Consider the following 22,357-nt stretch of genomic DNA (forward strand, 5'->3'; position numbering starts at 1 on the left):
CAGACAGATTATCAGGAAGTGTACTCAGAGGATGTGTGAACTAACTGTCAAGTGCCTTCACTGACATTTTCAACCTCTCCCTGACCGAGTCTGTAATACCTACATGTTTCAAACAGACCACCACAGTGCCTGTGCCCAGGAATGCCAAGGTAACCTGCCTAAATGACTACCACCCAGTAGCACTCAAGTTGGTAGCCATGAAGTGTTTTGAAAGGCTGGTCATGGCTCACATCAACACCATCATCCTGGAAACCCTAGATCCATTCCAATTTGCATACAGCCCAAACAGATCCACAGATGATGCAATCTCAATTGCACTCCACACTGCCCTTTCACACCTGGACAAAAGGAACACCTGTTCATTGAATGCTGAGCTGTAGTCAACACCATAGTGCCCACAAAGCTCATCACTAAGCTAAGGACACTGGAACTAAACACTTCCCTCTGCAACTGGATCCTGATGGGCCGCCCCCCCAGGTGGTAAGGGTAGGCAACAACACATCTGCCACGCTGATCCTCAACATGAGGGCCCCTCAGGGGTGCGTACTTAGTCCCTTCCTGTACTCCTTGTTCACCCATGACTGCCTGGCCAAGCATGACTCCAACACCATCATTAAGTTTGATGACGAAACAACAGTGGAAGGCCTGATCAATGACGAGACAGCATTTTGGAAGGAGGTCAGGCCAGGACAACAACCTCCCTCAACGTGAGCAAGACAAAGGAGCTGATCATGGACTACATGAAATGGAAGGCCGAACACACCTCCATTCACATCGACGGGGCTGTGGCGGAGTGGGTCGAGTGCTTCAAGTTCCTTGGTGTCCACATCACCAAGAAACTGTCATGGTCCAAACACACCAAGACAGTCGCAAAGAATGCACAACAATGCCTATTCCTCCTCAGGAGGCTGATAAGATTGGTGGGTTCCCAGATCCTCAAAAAGTTCTACAGCTACAACATTGAGAGCATCCTGAACGGTTGCATCGAGGCCTGGTATGGCAACTGCTCAGCATCCGTCCGTAAGGCGCTACAGAGGGTAGTGCATACGGCCCAGTACATCACTGGGGCCAAGCGTCCTGCCATCCAGGACCCCTATACCTTTTTTTACACTGTGGCTACTCACTATTTATTATCTATGCAGTCACTTTACCCTTAACTCCCTGTACATATTACCTCAATTACCTTGACTAACCTCTACCCCCGCACATTGACTCGGTGCTGGTACCCCCTGTAAAATGCCTCGTTATTGTTATTTTAATGTGATATTTTAAAAAATGATTTTTTTTTTACTTTTAGTTAATTTAGTAAATATTTTCTTAACTCTATTTTCTTAAAACTGCATTGTTGGTTAAGGGCTTGTAAGTAAGCATTTCACGGTAAAGTCTACACCTGTTGTATTCGGCGCATGTGAGAAATAACATTTGATTCCATTACTAGGTTACCTGGCCAGTGCCGCCCTCCACGTCACGTTCGTCCTCGTTGATCAGGAGCATGTACGGTCTCCGTGGTAATCCCGGAGCCTTCAGGCCCAGGAAGAAGAGTGTTCCTGTGCCGATGTAGCGCATCAACCACAGAGAAAATTCCACCTGAGGTAATGAATGAAAAACGCTAAGTCATGACTGAACCTTTAAAGGGGCAAACTGCAGTTTTGGTAAAAAGCTGAGGGAATGGCTTGGAGAAATAGAACCACTCAAATACATAGACAGAGCTATGGATGCAAGGACTGACCATCCATGGTATAAACATTATAGTTTTAACCATCTTTAGAGGTTATACACTGTTTGTTTACATTTACAATGTTATAAACATTAAAGTAAAACAAGCTCATATGGGGTATGACAGTTGAACTAAGCTCATGAGGCATTCAAAAGTTATAATCTTCAAGAATCAATGGGTGTAGATCATTAGTTCAAAAATGGATGTAGCAATTACACATGGACTATTTAAAATAATCTTGCACTCATATACTATATTTTTGTATGTTGTCCACTGATAATTCAATCCCAATGGGACTGTTAATACAATCCCATCAATCGCAAATGGTGCACATCAGGAGTAAAAAAAATAATAATTAAAAAGTGAGTTTTGTATTCCTTTAAATAAGTGCTGACTGACAAGCATAGCTGCATAAAACACAGAAAAAACTATTTCAATACTCCATTCAACACATACAATTTACATTTAAGTCATTTAGCAGACTCTCTTATCCAGAACGATTTACAGGAGCAATTATGGTTAAGTGCATTGCTCAAGGGCACATCAGCAGATTCGTCATCAAGTCTGCTCTGTGAGGCAGAGGTGCCTGCCTCACCTCTCAATTCAAAGGTGAGAGGTGAGTCAGTGGTTACAGTCAGACTGACTGTACAAAGTAAAATACTGTACATATTATGACACAAAGTAAACAGTGGACCGTGTCATATACTTTGTGGTATAACAACCCATTGGAAGAACGAAGATGGTGAAAGCTTGGTAAAAAGCTAATGAAGATGCATTCAGAATGCATCAGTTGAACACACCAGGGAGACATATTAAACAGCCATACTTCCAGACATGACTTGTACAACCTAAAGTCATGCTGAGTAGGACGACCAATGACAGCCACAGGGTGGGACTAAGAAAAGGCATGTTCTGATTGGTTACAACATTTATATTTGGGGGCGTGGCCAGAGGGAGAGGGATGTAGAATGACAAGATGGGGCAATGACTCTGCACTTCTAGAGTTACTCAAAGCTGACTAATGATAATGGTTCCGCCCCCTTTCACTGCTGTGTCATGGTTGGAATGCCAGTTTCTATATTAGCAGTCTTCTTGCGAGAAACTGCTTTGTAATATTTTTTTTACAATCACAACAGTCATTACGAAATGGGATTTAAGAAACATAAAACCTAGCCTATGTGTCCCATTTATGCAGATACAGTATCACACCCTATGAGTAGACTAACTGACTTTTGAGGAGGCCAATTACTAGACTTGTGTGATGGAATGTAAAAACTCAATGTTAAGTTTAATACTAATAGCCAGTAACAATATATGTCAACATTTTAACAACCTCAAAGAAACTAGGGAGTGGGATCACAGTTCATCCTCACTGTGGGGTTCATTCAAAGAGATGAAACGTTTCAAACGATGCAGACAGAAATGCAAGGAACAGATCTAACACCATTTCCAACATAACCTGACAGTTAATCATGTTTATTCTACACAAATACATTTCTATCTGAAGGTCCTCTAACGCTACACCCTCCTGAAAAGACCCCAGTGCCACGTTCAGTAGGCAAGGTTGTGAAACATTCAGATATAAATACATTATGTAGAACAGACGTGTCTCTTTGAGTGATATATTGGGGACATTCTATAATGTTAAACCCTCAACAATACCATTGGTCCTCTCTCACCTGCTGCTGTGTGTTCTCCAGGCCCCACCACCAGTAGGGGCTGGCCCAGGAGACGAAGGCCAGGTTCTCCGCTGAAAATGCCACAGCCCAGAAGAGCAGCAGCACCGTGCTGTGGCCCCGCGTCCGGTCCCTCACCAGCACCCTCCTCCTCTCCAGCCTTAGCAGGGACACTGCCCAGACCCAGCCCAGCATGGACAGGCAGCCGTACAGCACCACATAGCCGGGGAGCTCCCCTCCTCCGGCTGCCCTCCACACCAGCCCCCCTAGGAACTGCAGCAGGAGGAGCAGGGAGACTGCCAGTTGGAGGCCATAGAGGCGCGAGCGCGGCACGAACTTGGGCTCCATCTCGGTGCCGTAGCGGCGGTAGCAGACGCAGTGGAAGGCGCCGAAGAAGAAAGAGAGGGTAAGCAGGACGGTGGGCACCAGGGTGAAGTAGAAGCAGGGCGAGATGCCGCCCTCCAGCCAGGCTTCGGAGATGGAAGCGCTGGCCTCACAGTAGCTTTGCACTACCACCATGGTGGCTGGGAGCTGGGGAGACAGGGAGGGGAAAGAGAGTATTCACTATAACAGACATATTACTACCACATTAAGCCTACACATAGGGCTCAAGATCAGAAACATGTATGTTAAGAGATTCTAAAAAGGCAGGACAGGCAAAGGAAATCATACAGTAGACTGCATGAAATTAGTTTTCAAAAATACATTCTCTGCAGTATTTGCACAGGACCGTATTTGTATCCTATTCTAAACTGCGATTCATGATGACATTCAACTAGTCTAACTTCTTCCATTCATAACCACCCCAGCAGCAATGCATTATTTTGCAGGACAATCATGCTATACCCTACTTAATGTATCAGGGTCAAGAGCAGATTGAATTTCCTTGAGGTGTGTGTGTTGTACTATGAAGCAAAACACAGCAAGCATCTTTTCCTAGTCTATAATAATTTAACAGACCTAATAGGCCTAAGAGATCCAGGCCAACCCTGCTATATCGGGCTGTGAACTTTAAGATATGGTTAGTGCTTTTGTCATGGCTCCTAAAAGCACCCTAGCCTGTCATCTGGGGTAGGCAGTGGACCAATTCTGATTCAGTCAAGGCACTTAAGACACCTGAAACACATCACATTTCATCAACTGTTATTCATTCAAAATATCATACTAGAATTAGGTTACAGTGGTGTGCTGACACACGGCTAATGTACCATGGAGTAGCTTGGTATGTAGGAACGAAGCCCTCACAAGCTCCAGTTCAGAGAGGTCATGGTGCACATAGTAATTCCAACTAATAAAATTATTCATTTGGATGTACATAAATGTTCAGAACAACTGTACCTTACTTTCATAACCCCCCCCCCCAAAAAAAACTCCAATGTTTATGTTTTTGTCGTCATATGAAATGGAACTTTCTAAACAAATGCTTCAGATGTTGTTGCTCTCATGGAATAATTTATTGAGCACTACAGATATTATCATGGTAATCATGATGCATTTGTCCCAGTGGCATTGTTAGCCTGTTTTTCTTGGTGGCCCGCTCTTTGACAGAGGGCATATTTAAACAATGTGACAACAACGACAGAGCTTCAGAATAACCTTAGCAGTAGAGTTTTTCTCTAGCTATCATTTGTGAGACTTACCTAGTTAAATAAAAAATTTATAAAATACATTTGTGGCGTTATCTGTCTGACCTATCAAGATAGCTAGCTAGCTAAATTAGCTAGCTTAGATCTGTTGCTGTTATTACAACACTCACCTTCTCAAGAAAAGCTGGTGCTGGAAAGCGATTTAGTGAATTGAAGCTCCAAACAAATAACCCGTTTTACGCGAAGAGATATTAAAAGTCAAAAACAACAATAATGGTAATCTTGTTGTATCCACTTGTAAATTGTCCTTATTCTTCTTGTGGCATGCATGGAGTAAAGTATTCCATCACTCGACAATCGACACTTTCTTACAAAACACTACTGCCTGAACCGGGTCCTAGAGCACCCTGGATAACAAGTATGTTCAAATATAATGTTACGCAATCTCATATATGGCCAGTAGATGACCGTACATACAAAGACATCATACCTCACATCAAAATGCCATCTGAACGCTGGGTCTCATCATAGCTTACAGAGAAGAATAGGCTAACAGTATACAGTCAGTCAGTATACCAATATCTTAGCTACAGATGATTAAAATGGATAAGAAAATACATTTGATCGTTCCTATCAAAATGGAGTAGCAATTTCAATGCATTACAAATCAAATCAAATTGTATTTGTCATATGCTTTGTAAACAACAGGTGCAGACAAACAGTGAAACGTTTCATTACGGCCCCTCCCAACAATTAATTGAGAAAGAAATAGAGAAATAGAAAAGTAATAACACGTATTAACACAAGTAATAATAAATAGACAATGAGTAGTGATAACTTGGCTATATACACAGGGTACTAGTACCGAGTTGATGTGCAGGGGTACGAGTTATTTGAGATAGATATACACATACAACTAGAAATAAAGTGATTATTTGACCATTTGGATAACTATTTAACTAACTCTTTAGCAGTCTTATGGCTTGGGGGTAGAAGCTGTTCAGGGTCTTGTTGGTTCTAGACTTGGCGTCACTTGAGTGGGTTGAGTCACTGATGTGATCTTCCTGTCTGGGTTGGCGCACCCGCTTGGGTTGTGCCGTGGTGGAGATCTTTGTGGGCTATACTCGGCCTTGTCTCAGGATGGTAAGTTGGTGGTTGAAAATATACCTCTAGTGGTGTGGGGGCTATGCTTTGGCAAAGTGGGTGGGGTTATATCCTTCCTGTTTGGCCCTGTCCGGGGGTATCATCGGATGGGGCCACAGTGTCTCCTGCCCCTCCTGTCTCAGCCTCCAGTATTTGTGCTGCAGTAGTTTATGTGTCAGGGGGCTAGGGTCAGTTTGTTATATCTGGAGAACTTCTCCTGTCTTATCCGGTGTCCTGTGTGAATTTAAGTATGCTCTCTCTAATTCTCTCTTTCTCTCTTTCTTTCTCTCTCTCGGAGGACCTGAGCCCTAGGACCATGCTTCAGGACTACCTGGCATGATGACTCCTTGCTGTCCCCAGTCCACCTGGCTGTGCTGCTGCTCCAGTTTCAACGGTTCTGCCTGCGACTATGGAATCCTGAACTGTTCACCGGACGTGCTACCTGTCCCAGACCTATTATTTGACCATGCTGGTAATTTATGAACATTTCAACATCTTGGCCATGTTCTGTTATAATCTCCACCCGGCACAGCCAAAAGAGGACTGGCCACCACTCATAGCATGGTTCCTCTCTAGGTTTCTTCCTAGGTTTTGGCCTTTCTAGAGAGTTTTTCCTAGCCAACGTTCTTCAACACCTGCATTGCTTGCTGTTTGGGGTTTTAGGCTGGGTTTCTGTACAGCACTTTGAGGTATCAGCTGATGTGCGAACGGTTATATAAATACATTTTATTTGACATTTGATAAGTCAACAGGATGGAGAATAAACAGTAGCAGCAGCATATGTGATGAGACAAAATCGTTAGTGCAAAAAGGGTCCATGCAGAACGTCCGCGTGGCTATTTGGTTAACTATTTAACTAACTCTTTAGCAGTCTTATGGCTTGGGGGTAGACGCTGTTCAGGGTCTTGTTGGTTCGAGACTTGGCGCATCGGTACTGCTAAAGAAATTATTAGGGCCTTCCTCTGACACTGCCTGGTATAGAGGACACGGATCGGCCGTATTCACTACCCTGTGTAGCGCCTTGCGGTTGCCATCACAAGCGGTGATGCAGCCATTCAAGATGCTCTCAATGGTGCAGCTGTAGAACTTTTTGGGGATCTGAGGGCCCATGCCAAATATTTTCATCCTCCTGAGGGGGAAGAGGCATTGTCATGCCCTCTTCACGACTGTGTTGGTGTGTATGGACCATGATAAATCCTTAGTGATGTGGACACCGAGGAACTTTAAGCTCTCGACCCACTCCACTACAGTCCCTTCGATGTGAATGGGGCGTCCTCGGCCCTCCGTGTCCTGTAGTCCACAATCAGCTACTTTGCCTTGCGGATGTTGAAGGGGGGGGGGGGGTTGTTGTCCTGGCACAACACTGCCAGGTTTCTGAATTCCTCCTTATAAGCGGTCTCATTGTCATCAGTGATCAGGCCTGCCACTGTCGTGTCATCAGCACTCTTAATGATGGTGTTGGAGTCATGCGCAGCCACACAGACGTGGGTGAACGGGGAGTACAGGGAGAGACTAAACCGCACCCCTAAGGGGCACCAGTGTTGAGGTTCTGCATAGTGGATGTGTTGTTACCTACCCTCACCACCTGGGGGCAGCCCATCAAGAAGTCCAGGATCTAGTTGCAGAAGGCTGTGTTCAGTCCCAGGGTCCTTACCTTAGTGAAGAGCTTGGATGGCACTGTGGTATTGAACGCTGAGCTGTGAATGAACAGAATTCTCACATAGGTGTTCCTCTTGTGTAGGTGAGAGAGGGCAGTGTGGAGTGTAATAGAGATTGCGTCATGTGTGGATCTGTTTCGGCGGTATGCGAATTGGAGTGGGTCCATGGTATCTGGGATGGTGGTGTTGATGTGAGCCCTGACCAGCCTTTCAACGCCTTTTTATGAATACAGATGTGAGCACTAGTTACAGTGCTGTGAAAAAGTATTTGCCCACTTTCTAAGTTGTTCTACTTTTACATATTTTTGATATTGAATGTTGTCAGATATTCAACCAAAACCTAGTATTAGATAAATAAACAAAGTTAGGCAACACCCAATGCCCTTGTGTGAAAAAAGTAATTGCCCCTTTACACTCAGTAATTGGTTGTGCCACCTTTAGCTGCAATGACTCCAAACAAACTCTTCCTGTAGTTGTTGATCAGTCGCTCACATCGCAGTGGAGGAATTTTGCCCACTCTTCCATGCAGAAATACTTTAACTCATCGACATTTTGATTTTTTTAAAGCATGAACTGCTCGTTTCAAGTCCTGCCACAACATCTCAATTGGGATTATGTCTGGACTTTGACTAGGCCGTTCCAAAACTTCAAATGTGTTACTTTTTCAGCTATTTTCATATAGACTTGATTGTGTTTTGGATCATCGTCTTTTTATTTTTTTTTATTTTTTATAATTATTTATTACAAAAAAACACAAGGGGTAACATTAAAGTATTAGAACATGAAGGACAAACAATACAGCATCAAGACACTATCAAACATGTATCAGTCTTTCCGCAACAGAGCCATCCTTATGTGTGAGGGTGCGTGCGCATGATAGTGATATAAAATATATGTCATAGTTTCCTTTTTCATGATCACAATCTTGTGAAACCCGAACCCTCCAAGATTCCCCCACAGTTCCCCAATAGCTGTCCCTCAACCATTCGAGACCCCTCCCCCGAAGAAAAAAAATAAAAAATACAATTAATTCCATTCCCCACCCCCAAGAACCCCCCAATGCACCAACAACCAAGATAATGAACTAAATAGAAAAAAGGTAGTAATTGACTGACCCGGTCTCTCCAGATCTCCTAACAGCACTATTTCTAGGGTCCATTTTAGATCAATGCTATGCATTTTCAGCAATTCCTGAACCTGAGACCAGAAACAATACCAAAATAAATGGTCTATTGATTCTGTATCCTCACAACAAAATCTGCAGAGCTTCGATGATTTTATGCCCCAAATATTCAACATTTTGTTGGTGGCAAGAATTGTATATAATAATTTTAGCTGAAAAGCACGAAGTCTTGAATCTTGCGTTGTTTTATACATCAACTCATACACCCTGTACCATCGAATCGGTACATCAAAAATCTCTTCCCAACTATTTTGCAATCTGTATGGCACAGTTGTCAACATCCTGGTCCTCAAATGAAACTGGTATACTTTCCGATTTATGCTATTTTTGTTCCTCCGCCAGTTTTGTTCCTTTATATTGGACACTTTCTCCCGCTGCCACCCACCTCCTCTATTTTTGGGGCAATGCTGTAATCAATTGGTGGTACTCTTGGATTGAGCAGACCTTCCCGTACAGTTCTGATAACTCCATGAAGGACATAACTCTACCATTACAATTTACAATATAATTTAAGAACAAAATACCCCTTTCAAACATCTTTCCCATAAATACAGATATTTTATCAACCAGCAGCCATAATATTTGTTGTAATATTTGTTCTACCTTTTCAGGGGGAAGAAATTGAAATTGTAGCCAGCTCTGCAATGCTTGTTTGAAAAAGAGAGATCCTTTGAAAAAAGTATCATTTTCAATTAATCGAAAATGAGACATGGCAATCTGCACAAAGGCAAAAAGTAAATTTTTAAACAATGGATGAGCTTTTCTTATTAATCTGCTTGAGAACCATTTAGGGTTCAAATAAAACTTCTGAATGAGTGAAGCTTTTAGAGAGAGGTTTAGTGTGTTTATATTTAATCATCTCAACCCACCCAATTCATATTCATTATATAGATAGGCTCGTTTTATTTTGTCTCGTTTAGCGTCCCAGATAAAGTGAAATATTTATTGCTCATATAATTTGAAAAAACGAATCATCAGGAGTAGGCAGCGCAACAAGTAAGTGAGTAAACTGAGATATGACTAAGGAGTTAATTTTCCATAAATAGACAGATATTTACCTCTTCATTGCAGGATTTCTATCTAAATTCATTGTGAAGAGCTTATTTATATCTTTTGTGATATGAATACTGAGTATGTCTACTTCACCATCAGCCTATTTTATAGGTAAGCTGCAAGGTAATGTAAAAGTTGTATTTTTTAAGGATCCAACAAGTAATATTGTACACTTATCATAATTAGGTTTTAGTCCAGAGAGTACAGAAACGTTATCTAGATCTTCAATGAGACGTTGCAGGGATCTAGCTTGCGGACTTAACATAAAACTTGAGTCATCGGCATACATGGACACCTTTGTTTTTAAGCCTTGGATTTCTAATCCTCTATTGTTGTTATTGGGGCTGATTTTAATTGCTAGCATTTCGATAGCCATAACGAATAGATATGGTGACAGCGCACACCCTTGTTTAACTCCTCTTGACAATTCAAAACGTAGCTGTTATTTACTATTTTACACCTGGGGTTACTATACATTATTTTTTACCCATTTTATAAGAAATGTAAAAAATCCAGGCATGTATAAATAAAATCCAGTCTTACTTTATGAAATGCCTTTTCAAAATCAGCTATAAATACCATTCCTGGATTCTTATATGTTCTATTATTTCTAGTAGTTGTCGTATATTATCTCCAACGTATCATCCATGTAAAAAAACCTGTCTGATCAGGATGAAGAATACCTAGTAAAACCCTTTTAATTCTGAGTGCTATGCATTTTGCTAGTATTTCTGCATCACAACATTGAAGTGTAAGGGGCCTCCAGTTTTTTAGATAGACCGGGTCTTTATATTTGCCATCTGGGTCTTGTTCTAATAATAGAGAAATCAGACCTTACTGCTGAGTACCTGACAGACTACCATTTCTATAGGAGTAGTTAAAACAATCTAACAATGGAGCTTTTAGTATATAAAAAAACCTTGATATCCCTCTATCGGTATGCCATCAAGGCCTGGGGGTTTTCCAGACTGAAAGTATTTAATAGCCTCAAAAAGTTCTTCCTCTGTAATTTGGCCTTCGCACTGATCTTTCTGTACATTTGGTAATTTTCCATTTTTTATATTATTTGGAAAGAATTCCTTACCGTAATCTTCATTCAGGGGGAAGAGGATGAGACGGAAAAGAGAACATCTGCCTAAAATAATTAGCTTCCTCTTTTAAAATATAATTCGGAGAATCATAGATGACTTTTTCTCCATATTCCATCCAGTTTGCTTTATTTTTGTAATAGATTACATTAGATCGTCCTTGAATAAGTTCCTCAAGTTCATTTTGTTTTTCCTCTAACGTATTTTGTATCTCTCTAGTATCGTTTGTATTGCTATCTACCTGTACTATTAGTTCATGGTTATTGTTATTCTTGTCTCTTTAGCCAGAAACTGCTTTTTTTTAAATTATTGATCAATATTGAATTGAATGACCCCTGAAGGTACATTTAAAGGTATCCCAAAAAATAAGGGGATTTGCTGAACCTATATTATACTGGAAAAATTCAGTTATATACTCTTTAGTCTTAGTTAAAAATAAGTTGTCCTCCAGTAAACTTTGATAAAATGTCCAATATCCCCGTCCACGTGGATAATCTACAAGAGTTATGTGAATGCCAATTAGATGATGAACCGATCGCATTCTATCTCCTATTAAAACTTTTTTAACCTTTGATGCAAGAGAGAAAGAGACAAGGAAGTAGTCAAGACGACTAGCTTGATTAAGTCTCCTCCATGTATATCTCACTAGGTCGGGGTTTTTTAGTCTCCAAATATCCACTATTTCTAATGTGTCCATAATATTTGTGATTTCCTTAAGGGCCCGGTGATGATAGTTTGTAGTGTGATTACCTTTACGCTCCATTGAGGTACTTAACACTGTGTTATAGTCTCCTACCATAATGATTAGATCATTTGTTGCCTGTAAGTTCAATAAATTGGTATACAAGTTTTCGAAGAAGTGTGGATCATCCTGATTTTGACCATATAGATTGATGAGCCAAATCTCTTTTTCGTCCACTTTCAAATTCAAAGGATCCACCTTCCTTGCGAATCATTCCTGATTATTTGCACATTCAGATCAATTTTTTTTGTTAATTAATATCATCACACCCTTTGAGTTCCTTTGTCCATGACAGAAAATTACTTCACCACCCCATTCTTTTTTCCACGCAACTTCATCTAAGGATGTAGAGTGAGTTTCCTGTAAACAGTATATGTTATATTCCTTTTCTTTTAGCCAAGTAAAGACTGATCTTCTTTTCTTATAATCTGCCAAACCTTTACAATTATAACTAGCTATACTTATTTCACCCCTTACTAGATACTATTCTCAGGCTAAATTGACCATAATTAGTGCTAGTTACTGCCATCAGAGGTATTATGAAGGTCAAAACTAGAGCTTTCAAATGTCTGATATTTAGAATTCAAGAAATAGGTTCTAGCAATATTTGTTTGTTCCCTTGCCTGTTTGCCTGTGAGCCAATGCCACAGATGTTTGAAAATTGAGACAAATTATGTGTGTAACAAATCTGAGTAGGTTGATGTGTATGATATTGGATATGATATAATGAGTGTGTATGATGTCTGTATAAGATGTCTGTATATAATGTGTGATGTCCAAATAAATAATAACTCTGCCAATTTGCATGGTTGAGTGTCTATGTGTGTAACATGTAGTGCGTATAGCCTTAATATTCATAATTGTAATCCATATTGTATCACCATCATAGTTGCATCATAATTACCTTTAACATAATTGAAAAATACATCCCAGCATTTCCAAAGTTATTGACGTTTCACATGATCATGAAAGAGACCTTGCATTACCCTAGAGACGGCTTCACTACAGTCCAAATGTATTCTGTACAATACGTTATTATTCCCCAATGACCTTATTTTGATATCTTCCCCTTGCTTGTTGTAAACATACATAAACTTTTAGACAAATGCATAAAAAAGATAGACAAACAATAAACACATTCAATTATAAAACGGTTCTCGACAATAGAGACAGAGGGAGAGAAGAGAAGAGAAAAGAGAAAGAGAGAGAGAGAAGAGAGCGAGATCAGGTGTGTGTGCGTGTATGTATAAGTCCGTATGTGTAAGCAAGCATGTAGTGGAGTACGTGTGTGTTCATATCCACTTCATAATGTTCACATATTTTAAACAGTTCCCATAGTTCATTTTTTTTCGTAACCTTAAGTCCCTGTAGAATTTAGTACAGCCACACGGTGTTATGGAGCTGTCTCGGAATAGTTGTCCATCTATAAAGATTATGTCCACAATGATAAAGGCACGCCTACCATCCATCCTTTGTTTTCTTTATACCGGATACAGTCTCTTACGACTTTCGTTTATCTCCTTTGGAAATTGGTCATTGAGACTGAATTTGGTCCCTTTAAGCTCCCTTCCTCTGCTTTTGATCAGCTCCTTTTGTTGGTAGTGTTCAAATTTTGTGATGATCGGTCGGGGACCCTTGGTCTTGTCGCTCCAAGCTCCAAGTCTGTGTACTTGGTGGAAAGCCACCTTGTTTACAGTCTCTATAGGAAGTTTCAATGCGGATTTCATGAATTCTCTGATCGCACCCTCTGGATTATTGGATACGTGCTCAGGAATACCAGACAAAATTAGATTTTCACGCATGCTACGACTTTGTATGTCTAGTAGCGTCTCCTTCATCACCCTGTTTTCCCTGAGTAGACAATCCATGTTGGAATCGTGTATTTTTACCTTGGTTGTGAGTGTCTTGTTTTCTTTTTGGAGCTTGAGAATTTCACTCTGGCTGAATTCCAAACTCCCCCTCTGCCCTGCTACCTCCTCACTCAACTTTTGCATTGTTGCATGGATTCCAGCCAGAGCACTAGCCTCTACCTTAATGGTAAGTAAATTGTCCGTGTCTGTAGATTAATCTGTTTTTCTTTTTTTTGTCAGGTTAAAGTTATTTTGTGAGGTGGTCGGATCTTTCCACGAAGGAGTATGTTGTTCCTCCATAGCGTAAAACTGTTGGTACTCGTCAATTTCCCTCAGGATCTGCTTGGTATCCAGATTGGCTCTATACTGCAACCAGTTGTTTCACGAAAAGATAGCAATGAGTCTTTCCCACGATGACGACCAGTGTCTGTAGTACAGCCAGCTAGCACTCGCGGAATCCACGCAACAACAAATAAGGAACACAAACTTGCAGTCCCAGCCGTAAAGGCTAACTGCGTTGTGGAATCCTTAGTAACAAAACGTTAGTTCGGATTAAATTCGATTTAATGAAAAAGTTTTAATGTAAACAACAAACCGGGTTGTAGACAGTACAGTGTCCTGTTGCTCACTCTGATGACGTCGCTCTCTCGTAACGTAACGTAGCATTCTTGATTAGGATCTAAAAGGCCAAACTAGATCAGCACTCCAACTGAGAATGTGAATACAGCTCACTTAAACAAACCTGATGGTCTACTTGCATGCATAAAAAAAAATTATTGAAAATGTCTAAAAGAAAAAACACCCTGATCTGTTTCACCTGTTCCTGTGATTGTCTCCACCCCTTCCAGGTGTCGCTTATTTTCCCCAGTGTATTCATCCCTGTGTTTCCTGTCTCTCTGTGCCAGTTCGTCTTGTATGTTAGTCAAGTCAACCAGCGTGTTTTTCCCGTACTCCTTTTGCTATTCTCTTTTTGATAGTCTTCCGGTTTTGACCCCTGCCTGACTCTGGACTACTTTCCCACCCGCCTGATCATCCTGGCTGCCCTGACATTGATTCTGCCTGCTCTTCAGTACCTTTTGAACTCTGAACTGGTTTTGTCCCTTTTGCCTGTCCACGACCATTCTCTTGCCTTACCCCATTGGATGAATAAATATTATAAGACACCAACCATCTGCATCTGGGTCTTGCCTTGTGCACTTATATAATGTCTTAGTGTGGTGTGTGAAGAAACCATTTGCGAGCGGTACAAAACCCATTATTGTGAATTAGGCAGTTTTTTTTGTCTTTAATAACCTTATAGTTTGGGTTATGATGATAGGGTAAGAAAGATGTACTAAGCTCACGAGGCATAATATTCAATTAGCTGGGTATATATCATTAATTGAAATGACAAATCAAATGAAGCGCAGGACATCTTCTAGATTGTGGCTGTAGCAAAATTCCTGAAATAAACTTAACATAGAAGTATTAACAAAATCCTTGAACGCAATTGTACATAGAAGTAACACATTATTAAGGTAAAGTAACATTTTTGTGGAGCTATTTTTAATGAGTGGACCTATTAAAACCTACTCAATATCAATGCTTTATGTCTAAAAAACAAATGGTGTACATTCATATGTGCAAAAAAAGGTTATTTTGGAAATGTGCTATGGTATAGCTGCCCTACACAATTACATTAGCTTTGTTACATGCACAAAAATACTGTCCAGAAGCTACTGAAAGTAAAGCATTCATTTTTTTTAAGTCGTATGTGGACTTTAAACCTATCTGGATCAATTGAGCAAGTGAAAAAACAGATAAAATGTTAAAGTCGTCTCTTTATTCTTCACTATCCTGTCTCTCTCTTCCCTTTATTCACTCTCCTCTTCCACTCTGCTGTTCTGCTGCCCAGCGTCTTGGCTGCAGACTTCATGTTCTTCAGGGGAAACCTGGTAACGTCTCCTGGTCTTCATGGAAGCCTGGTCTCTTCTCCTGGTCTGAAGGTTCACAGTGATCACAGCAAAGTCCATCCCCATAGCACAGCCCAGCATGTGAAGAGTACACAGCATATAATGTGGAGTCCATGCCAAACGGGTCTCTCTGCCCTTCAATCAAGAAGGTTGTAGTTATTGATAAACAGACCATGTTCTTCTGGTCAGAGATGAGAGCACACCAGTATCCCACTGTCCTCTGGTGAGAGGTCAGAGAGGACCAGACAGACCTAAGGGCGAAATACATTCATTATGACCTCCAAAACTTCAGGGAATTGTTTATACTTATCCATACATCTTGTGTCATGTATTGTCATATTATGTCTTGTTCCTGTTCTTTCTCTTCACTCCATCTCCCTCTGCTGGTCGTATTAGGTTACCTTCTCTTCCTCTCCTTCCCCCAGCTGCTCCTCATCTTCTGTAACTACCTCGTTCACCCTTTTCCCACCTGTTCCCTTTTTTCCCTCTGATTAGGTCTCTATTTCTCTCTCTGTTCCTGCTTCTGTCTTTGTCAGATTCTCGTTTGAGTTTCTCATGCCAGAACCAAACTATCGTCTCGTTTGCTTCACCCTTGTCCTGTCCTGTCGGAATCTGCCTGTTCATCTGATGCTACGTGTGATCAGGTACCTCTGTCCTCTACAACCCAGCTATTCTCCTCTGCTGCTAGAAGGGGACTCTAACCCAGCTATTCTCCTCTGCTGCTAGAAGGGGAACTCTTCTGTGATATTCAGAAGGACTTTATGTTTCATTTGTCGCCCTCTCTGCGGGTTGTTTATTTTGCCATCATATACATTTGAAGAGGATCTATGTCTTACCTGTGTTTTGACATTAAAGGACTCTGTTTTTGTTAAACCGCTTTTGGGTCCTCACTCACGTGCATAACAGAAGAATCTGACCAAGAATGGACCCAGCGACTTCGGATCCTCTCCATTCAGCCTTCGAGATCCTGCAGGGAGCCAGGTTTTTCACTAAGTTGGACCTTCGTAACGCTTACCATCTCGTGCGCATCAGGGAGGGGGACGAGTGGAAGACGGCGTTTAACACTCCGTTAGGGCACTTTGAATACCGGGTTCTTCCTTTCGGCCTCGCTAACGCTCCAGCTGTCTTTCAAGCATTAGTCAATGACGTCCTGAGAGACATGCTGAACATCTTTGTTTTCGTTTACCTTGACGATATCCTGATTTTTTCACCGTCACTCCAGATTCATGTTCAGCACGTTCGACGTGTCCTCCAGCGCCTTTTAGAGAATTGTCTTTTTGTGAAGGCTGAGAAGTGCACTTTCCATGCCTCCTCCGTCACATTTCTCGGTTCTGTTATTTCCGCTGAAGGCATTAAGATGGATCCCGCTAAGGTCCAAGCTGTCATTGATTGGCCCGTCCCTAAGTCACGCGTCGAGCTGCAGCGCTTTCTCGGCTTCGCGAATTTCTATCGTCGTTTCATCCGTAATTTCGGTCAGGTGGCAGCTCCTCTCACAGCCCTTACTTCTGTCAAGACGTGCTTTAAGTGGTCCGTTTCCACCCAGGGAGCTTTTGATCTCCTCAAGAATCGTTTTACATCCGCACCTATCCTTGTTACACCTGACGTCTCTAGACAGTTCGTTGTCGAGGTTGACGCGTCAGAGGTGGGCGTGGGAGCCATTCTTTCTCAGCGCTCCCTCTCTGACGACAAGGTCCACCCTTGCGCGTATTTTTCTCATCGCCTGTCGCCGTCGGAACGTAACTATGATGTGGGAAACCGCGAACTGCTCGCCATCCGCTTAGCCCTAGGCGAATGGCGACAGTGGTTGGAGGGGGCGACCGTTCCTTTTGTCGTTTGGACTGACCATAGGAACCTTGAGTACATCCGTTCTGCCAAACGACTTAATGCGCGTCAGGCTCGTTGGGCGCTGTTTTTCGCTCGTTTCGAGTTCGTGATTTCTTATCGTCCACGCTCTAAGAACACCAAGCCTGATGCTTTATCTCGTCTCTTCAGTTCTTCAGTAGCCTCCACTGACCCCGAGGGGATTCTCCCTGAGGGGCGTGTTGTCGGGTTGACTGTCTGGGGAATTGAGAGGCAGGTAAAGCAAGCACTCACTCACACTCCGTCGCCGCGCGCTTGTCCTAGGAACCTTCTTTTCGTTCCCGTTCCTACTCGTCTGGCCGTTCTTCAGTGGGCTCACTCTGCCAAGTTAGCCGGCCACCCCGGCGTTCGGGGTACGCTTGCTTCCATTCGCCAGCGTTTTTGGTGGCCCACCCGGGAGCATGACACGCGTCGTTTCGTGGCTGCTTGTTCGGTCTGCGCGCAGACTAAGTCCGGTAACTCCCCTCCTGCCGGCCGTCTCAGACCGCTTCCCATTCCCTCTCGACCGACCGTGGTCTCACATCGCCTTAGATTTTATCACCGGACTGCCTTCGTCAGCGGGGAAGACTGTTATTCTTACGGTTGTCGATAGGTTCTCTAAGGCGGCTCATTTTATTCCCCTTGCTAAGCTCCCTTCTGCTAAAGAAACGGCACAAATCATCATCGAGAATGTTTTCAGAATTCATGGCCTTCCGTCAGACGTCGTTTCGGACAGGGGTCCGCAATTCACGTCTCAATTTTGGAGGGAGTTTTGCCGTTTGATTGGGGCTTCCGTCAGTCTCTCTTCCGGCTTTCACCCCCAGTCTAACGGTCAAGCAGAACGGGCCAATCAGACTATTGGTCGCATCTTACGCAGTCTTTCTTTTCGTAACCCTGCGTCTTGGTCAGAACAGCTCCCCTGGGCAGAATACGCCCACAACTCGCTTCCTTCGTCTGCGACCAGGCTATCTCCTTTTCAGAGTAGCCTCGGGTACCAGCCTCCGCTGTTCTCGTTTCAGTTCGCCGAGTCCAGCGTCCCCTCCGCTCAGGCTTTTGTCCAACGTTGCGAGCGCACCTGGAAGAGGGTCAGGTCTGCACTTTGCCGTTATAGGGCGCAGACTGTGAGAGCCGCTAATAAGCGTAGAACTAAGAGTCCTAGATATTGTCGCGGTCAGAGAGTTTGGCTCTCCACTCAGAACCTTCCCCTTAAGACAGCTTCTCGCAAGTTGACCCCGCGGTTCATTGGTCCGTTCCGTATTTCTCAGATCATTAATCCTGTCGCAGTGCGACTTCTTCTTCCGCGATATCTTCGTCGCGTCCACCCGGTCTTCCATGTCTCCTGTGTTAAGCCCGTTCTTCGCGCCCCGGCTCGTCTTCCCTCCCCCCCCATCCTTGTCGAGGGCGCACCTATCTACAGGGTCCGTAAGATTTTGGACATGCGTCCTCGGGGCCGTGGTCATCAGTACCTAGTGGATTGGGAGGGGTACGGTCCTGAGGAAAGGAGTTGGGTTCCCTCTCGGGACGTGCTGGACCGTTCGCTGATCGATGATTTCCTCCGTTGCCACCAGGTTTCCTCCTCGAGTGCGCCAGGAGGCGCTCGGTGAGTGGGGGGGTACTGTCATGTATTGTCATATTATGTCTTGTTCCTGTTCTTTCTCTTCACTCCGTCTCCCTCTGCTGGTCGTATTAGGTTACCTTCTCTTCCTCTCCTTCCCCCAGCTGCTCCTCATCTTCTCTAACTACCTCGTTCACCCTTTTCCCACCTGTTCCCTTTTTTCCCTCTGATTAGGTCTCTATTTCTCTCTCTGTTCCTGCTTCTGTCTTTGTCAGATTCTCGTTTGAGTTTCTCATGCCAGAACCAAACTATCGTCTCGTTTGCTTCACCCTTGTCCTGTCCTGTCGGAATCTGCCTGTTCATCTGATGCTACGTGTGATCAGGTACCGCTGTCCTCTACAACCCAGCTATTCTCCTCTGCTGCTAGAAGGGGACTCTAACCCAGCTATTCTCCTCTGCTGCTAGAAGGGGAACTCTTCTGTGATATTCAGAAGGACTTTATGTTTCATTTGTCGCCCTCTCTGCGGGTTGTTTATTTTGCCATCATATACATTTGAAGAGGATCTATGTCTTACCTGTGTTTTGACATTAAAGGACTCTGTTTTTGTTAAACCGCTTTTGGGTCCTCACTCACGTGCATAACATCTTGTGTCCAGAATAACATTGGCCACCTTTGTAGTCTTCCTCCGCCACTCCACCCTGTCATACTGTGGGACATCAGCTGCATGTGAGGGCAACCTCCCCTCCCTCTTAGAAAAACTCTTTGAGGGACTCAGACTTAGGGTACACCGTTAGACAATATGATATGATGACTCTTGATGGGGGCTTCTGATGGCAATCATAAAACCCTGAGTTGTTGAGCATCGGTGATGGGATGACTAGGGAGTATTTTCCTTGCAACCTTCCATTCACAACGTACGATGTCTGCTTCCCTTGATGACTGAGGATTCTCCCCCACCATGTCTTTGTCCCATTGGGGTCAGGGTTGAAACAGGGAAGCACAGCCTTCTTTCCCACATAATGGTGAATTAACACTGCCTTATACAGTAGATCGCTAAGATGGTTTGACTGTAAACACAACGCCGTCTCGCCACTACCAGGCATTAAATGTGAAGTTGGTCATATGGAGAGAGGATCCGTTGTCAGCCAACAGCACCCGGCCCCTTACTTCCTCCATGAAGGGATTTGCGGATTTGTTCATGTCCCAAAAGTGCTTGCGGAGCCATCTGACTGTAAAGTTACCATCCCCCCAAGAATCCCCACACTGCAGGTCCAATTTCCCTCCCAAATGAGCATACATACATACTGTATAAACTGATTATACAGCTTCAGTACTGCAGACACTGAGGTTGATGCTTTTCTGGAGTTTCCTCTTGCCAGATGTCCAGCACTCCGCCCTGTATAGTCCAGTGTCTGACAGAGATGTTCTGGATCAGGACAGTTGACATGTTATGAATCAATTTCCATCGATCCCTTAATCCAGCATTCAGCGTGGAATATTCAGGTGAAGTGTTAGAAGAGTTCAACAAAAGCAGGCTCTCTTCAGCTTCGGATTTAAAAGTCAAACAGTTGTAAAAAGCAAGATTGTTGTAAAAAGCATACTTTCCTCCTTCTGCTTTCATCTAATAGACTTCTTAGACATCATGGATGTTTCCCATCAGAACAGAAAGTAGAATGTTCAGCTTTGTGACAGAGGCCATTGTACACACTCTGTCTCTGCTGATTGTGTTGTGACAAACCACTAGCTTTATATCGGCTTTTGCTCAGTTATCGTATGAGAGGAGAGAACGGAGTGCAGTGGAAAGGTCACGGATAGGTTAAAAGATCAGAGATTGAAAAATGCTGATGTGAATTACGATTGCACCATGGGCCTTTTTATTGCTTCAGTAGCACGTTTCATTTACATATCTTAAACAGCCAGTAGCACTTTTCATATCTGCTTTTGGGTCGTTACTCGAACAGAGTACGTTTTGTGTTCCTTTGTTATTTAAATGTAAAATATTTCTCTGAAATGCTGAGTGCCTGTGATGAGAGAGCAGAGTGCAGTGGTAAAGGTCACTGATTAAAACGTAACGGATTGAAAATACTGATGTGAACCATGCATCATGGGCCTGTTTCTTGCTTCTGGACAACTGAAGGTTTCCACATAATTTTTTTTGATGTTCTAACATGAAAATGCTCTTTCTTACTTCTAACCTGACTAGGTCCTTTATCCACTCCATCCCTGTCACAGAGACATCATTGCACCACTATGTGTTTTTGTGCATTCACATGACCTAAGAGCATCATTTAGCAGATGCTCTCATCCAGACCAATTTACAATAAGTTGGTGTGCAGACTTATGTTCTTGCCCATCACTAACACACCTGATTCAGGTATTGTACTAAGCAGTCTTCTCTCTGGACCATAAAACAAAATCAGGTGTGTTACTGCAGATCTGGACCTAAAGCCTGCACACCCAGTAGCCCAGGAGTGAAATTATACAATTTTATAGAATAATTGTAATAATTTACAATAGAGAACAATAACCTTATATTTTTGGGGTTATGATGGGATAAGACAGATGTAATAAACCCATGAGCCATTTAGTAGTAGTCATATTCTCCAAGAATCAATGGGTACTGTTGCAGAGCAGTAGGTTAGGGCCATAAGGTGTCAACAATTTACTGTTAGTGGTGTTGAGGATCGGGGGGGGGGGAAAGTAAATTCAATGTGGCACAAGAACTACCCATGATATTACATTTATTGGCAGTTTTATGCTTTTTAAGAAGATACCTGCAATTAGATATCTCTGATGTGTAAGTATGCTTTGTATTCTACAGAATGCGGCAGAATGCACCTAATCCTGGAGAGGATATCGGAGTATATTGACTTTTTCATGATGAGGGCCACACTTTAAGCCTTATAGCCGATCACCAGTATCCTGCTTTCAATTCAGCCAAGGGACAAAGGAGACCAGAGATGAAATGAAAAGGCAGCTGTCACATCTGAGCTGCTTAAAAAGAAGGGGAATAAAAGAACCTTTCAAAAAAACTTATGTCCATCGCCGCGCAGCATACGCACATAAGTAGGAATCGAAAAGGGAAATCTTATCATTTGGCCCGCTCACAAAAGGTCTAGAGAGTGGCTTATCTGCTTCATCTCTCCAGTCTTTTGTGCGAGTGGAAATGGGCCCTCTGTCAATCAGCTGCCTCTCACACATCTCCTTTGTCCCCAATGAATTCGATGGCTGCCATGGCCTGTCTGTCACAATGTGCGTCCCAAATGTCAACCTATGGGCTCTGGTCAAAAGTAGTGCACTACATAGGGGAAAAG

At 42.9% G+C, this 22,357-nt stretch overlaps 1 protein-coding gene across 3 annotated transcripts in view; it reads right to left on the bottom strand.

Annotated features, from left to right (window-relative positions):
• Positions 1-14,436, bottom strand: part of LOC110495955 (ATP-binding cassette sub-family B member 6, mitochondrial) — a 96,816-nt gene extending 82,380 nt beyond the window's left edge. Inside the window, exons 1-3 of one of the 3 annotated variants that reach the window (XM_036952465.1) lie at positions 5,150-5,443; positions 3,397-3,924; positions 1,444-1,587 (exon numbers count right to left, since the gene is read on the bottom strand). In XM_036952465.1, coding sequence (XP_036808360.1) covers positions 1,444-1,587; positions 3,397-3,912 — 660 coding nt within the window. In that variant the 5' untranslated portion in view covers positions 3,913-3,924; positions 5,150-5,443. Of the gene's footprint in view, positions 1-1,443; positions 1,588-3,396; positions 3,925-5,149; positions 5,444-14,291 lie in introns of those variants that run through there. The other 2 variants (XM_036952464.1, XM_036952463.1) reach the window with 2 other exon arrangements.
• Between the last annotated feature and the right edge of the window lie 7,921 nt (positions 14,437-22,357).

Source organism: Oncorhynchus mykiss, chromosome 18 (assembly GCF_013265735.2).
Source record: "Oncorhynchus mykiss isolate Arlee chromosome 18, USDA_OmykA_1.1, whole genome shotgun sequence".
NCBI classification, from domain to species: Eukaryota; Metazoa; Chordata; class Actinopteri; order Salmoniformes; family Salmonidae; genus Oncorhynchus; species Oncorhynchus mykiss.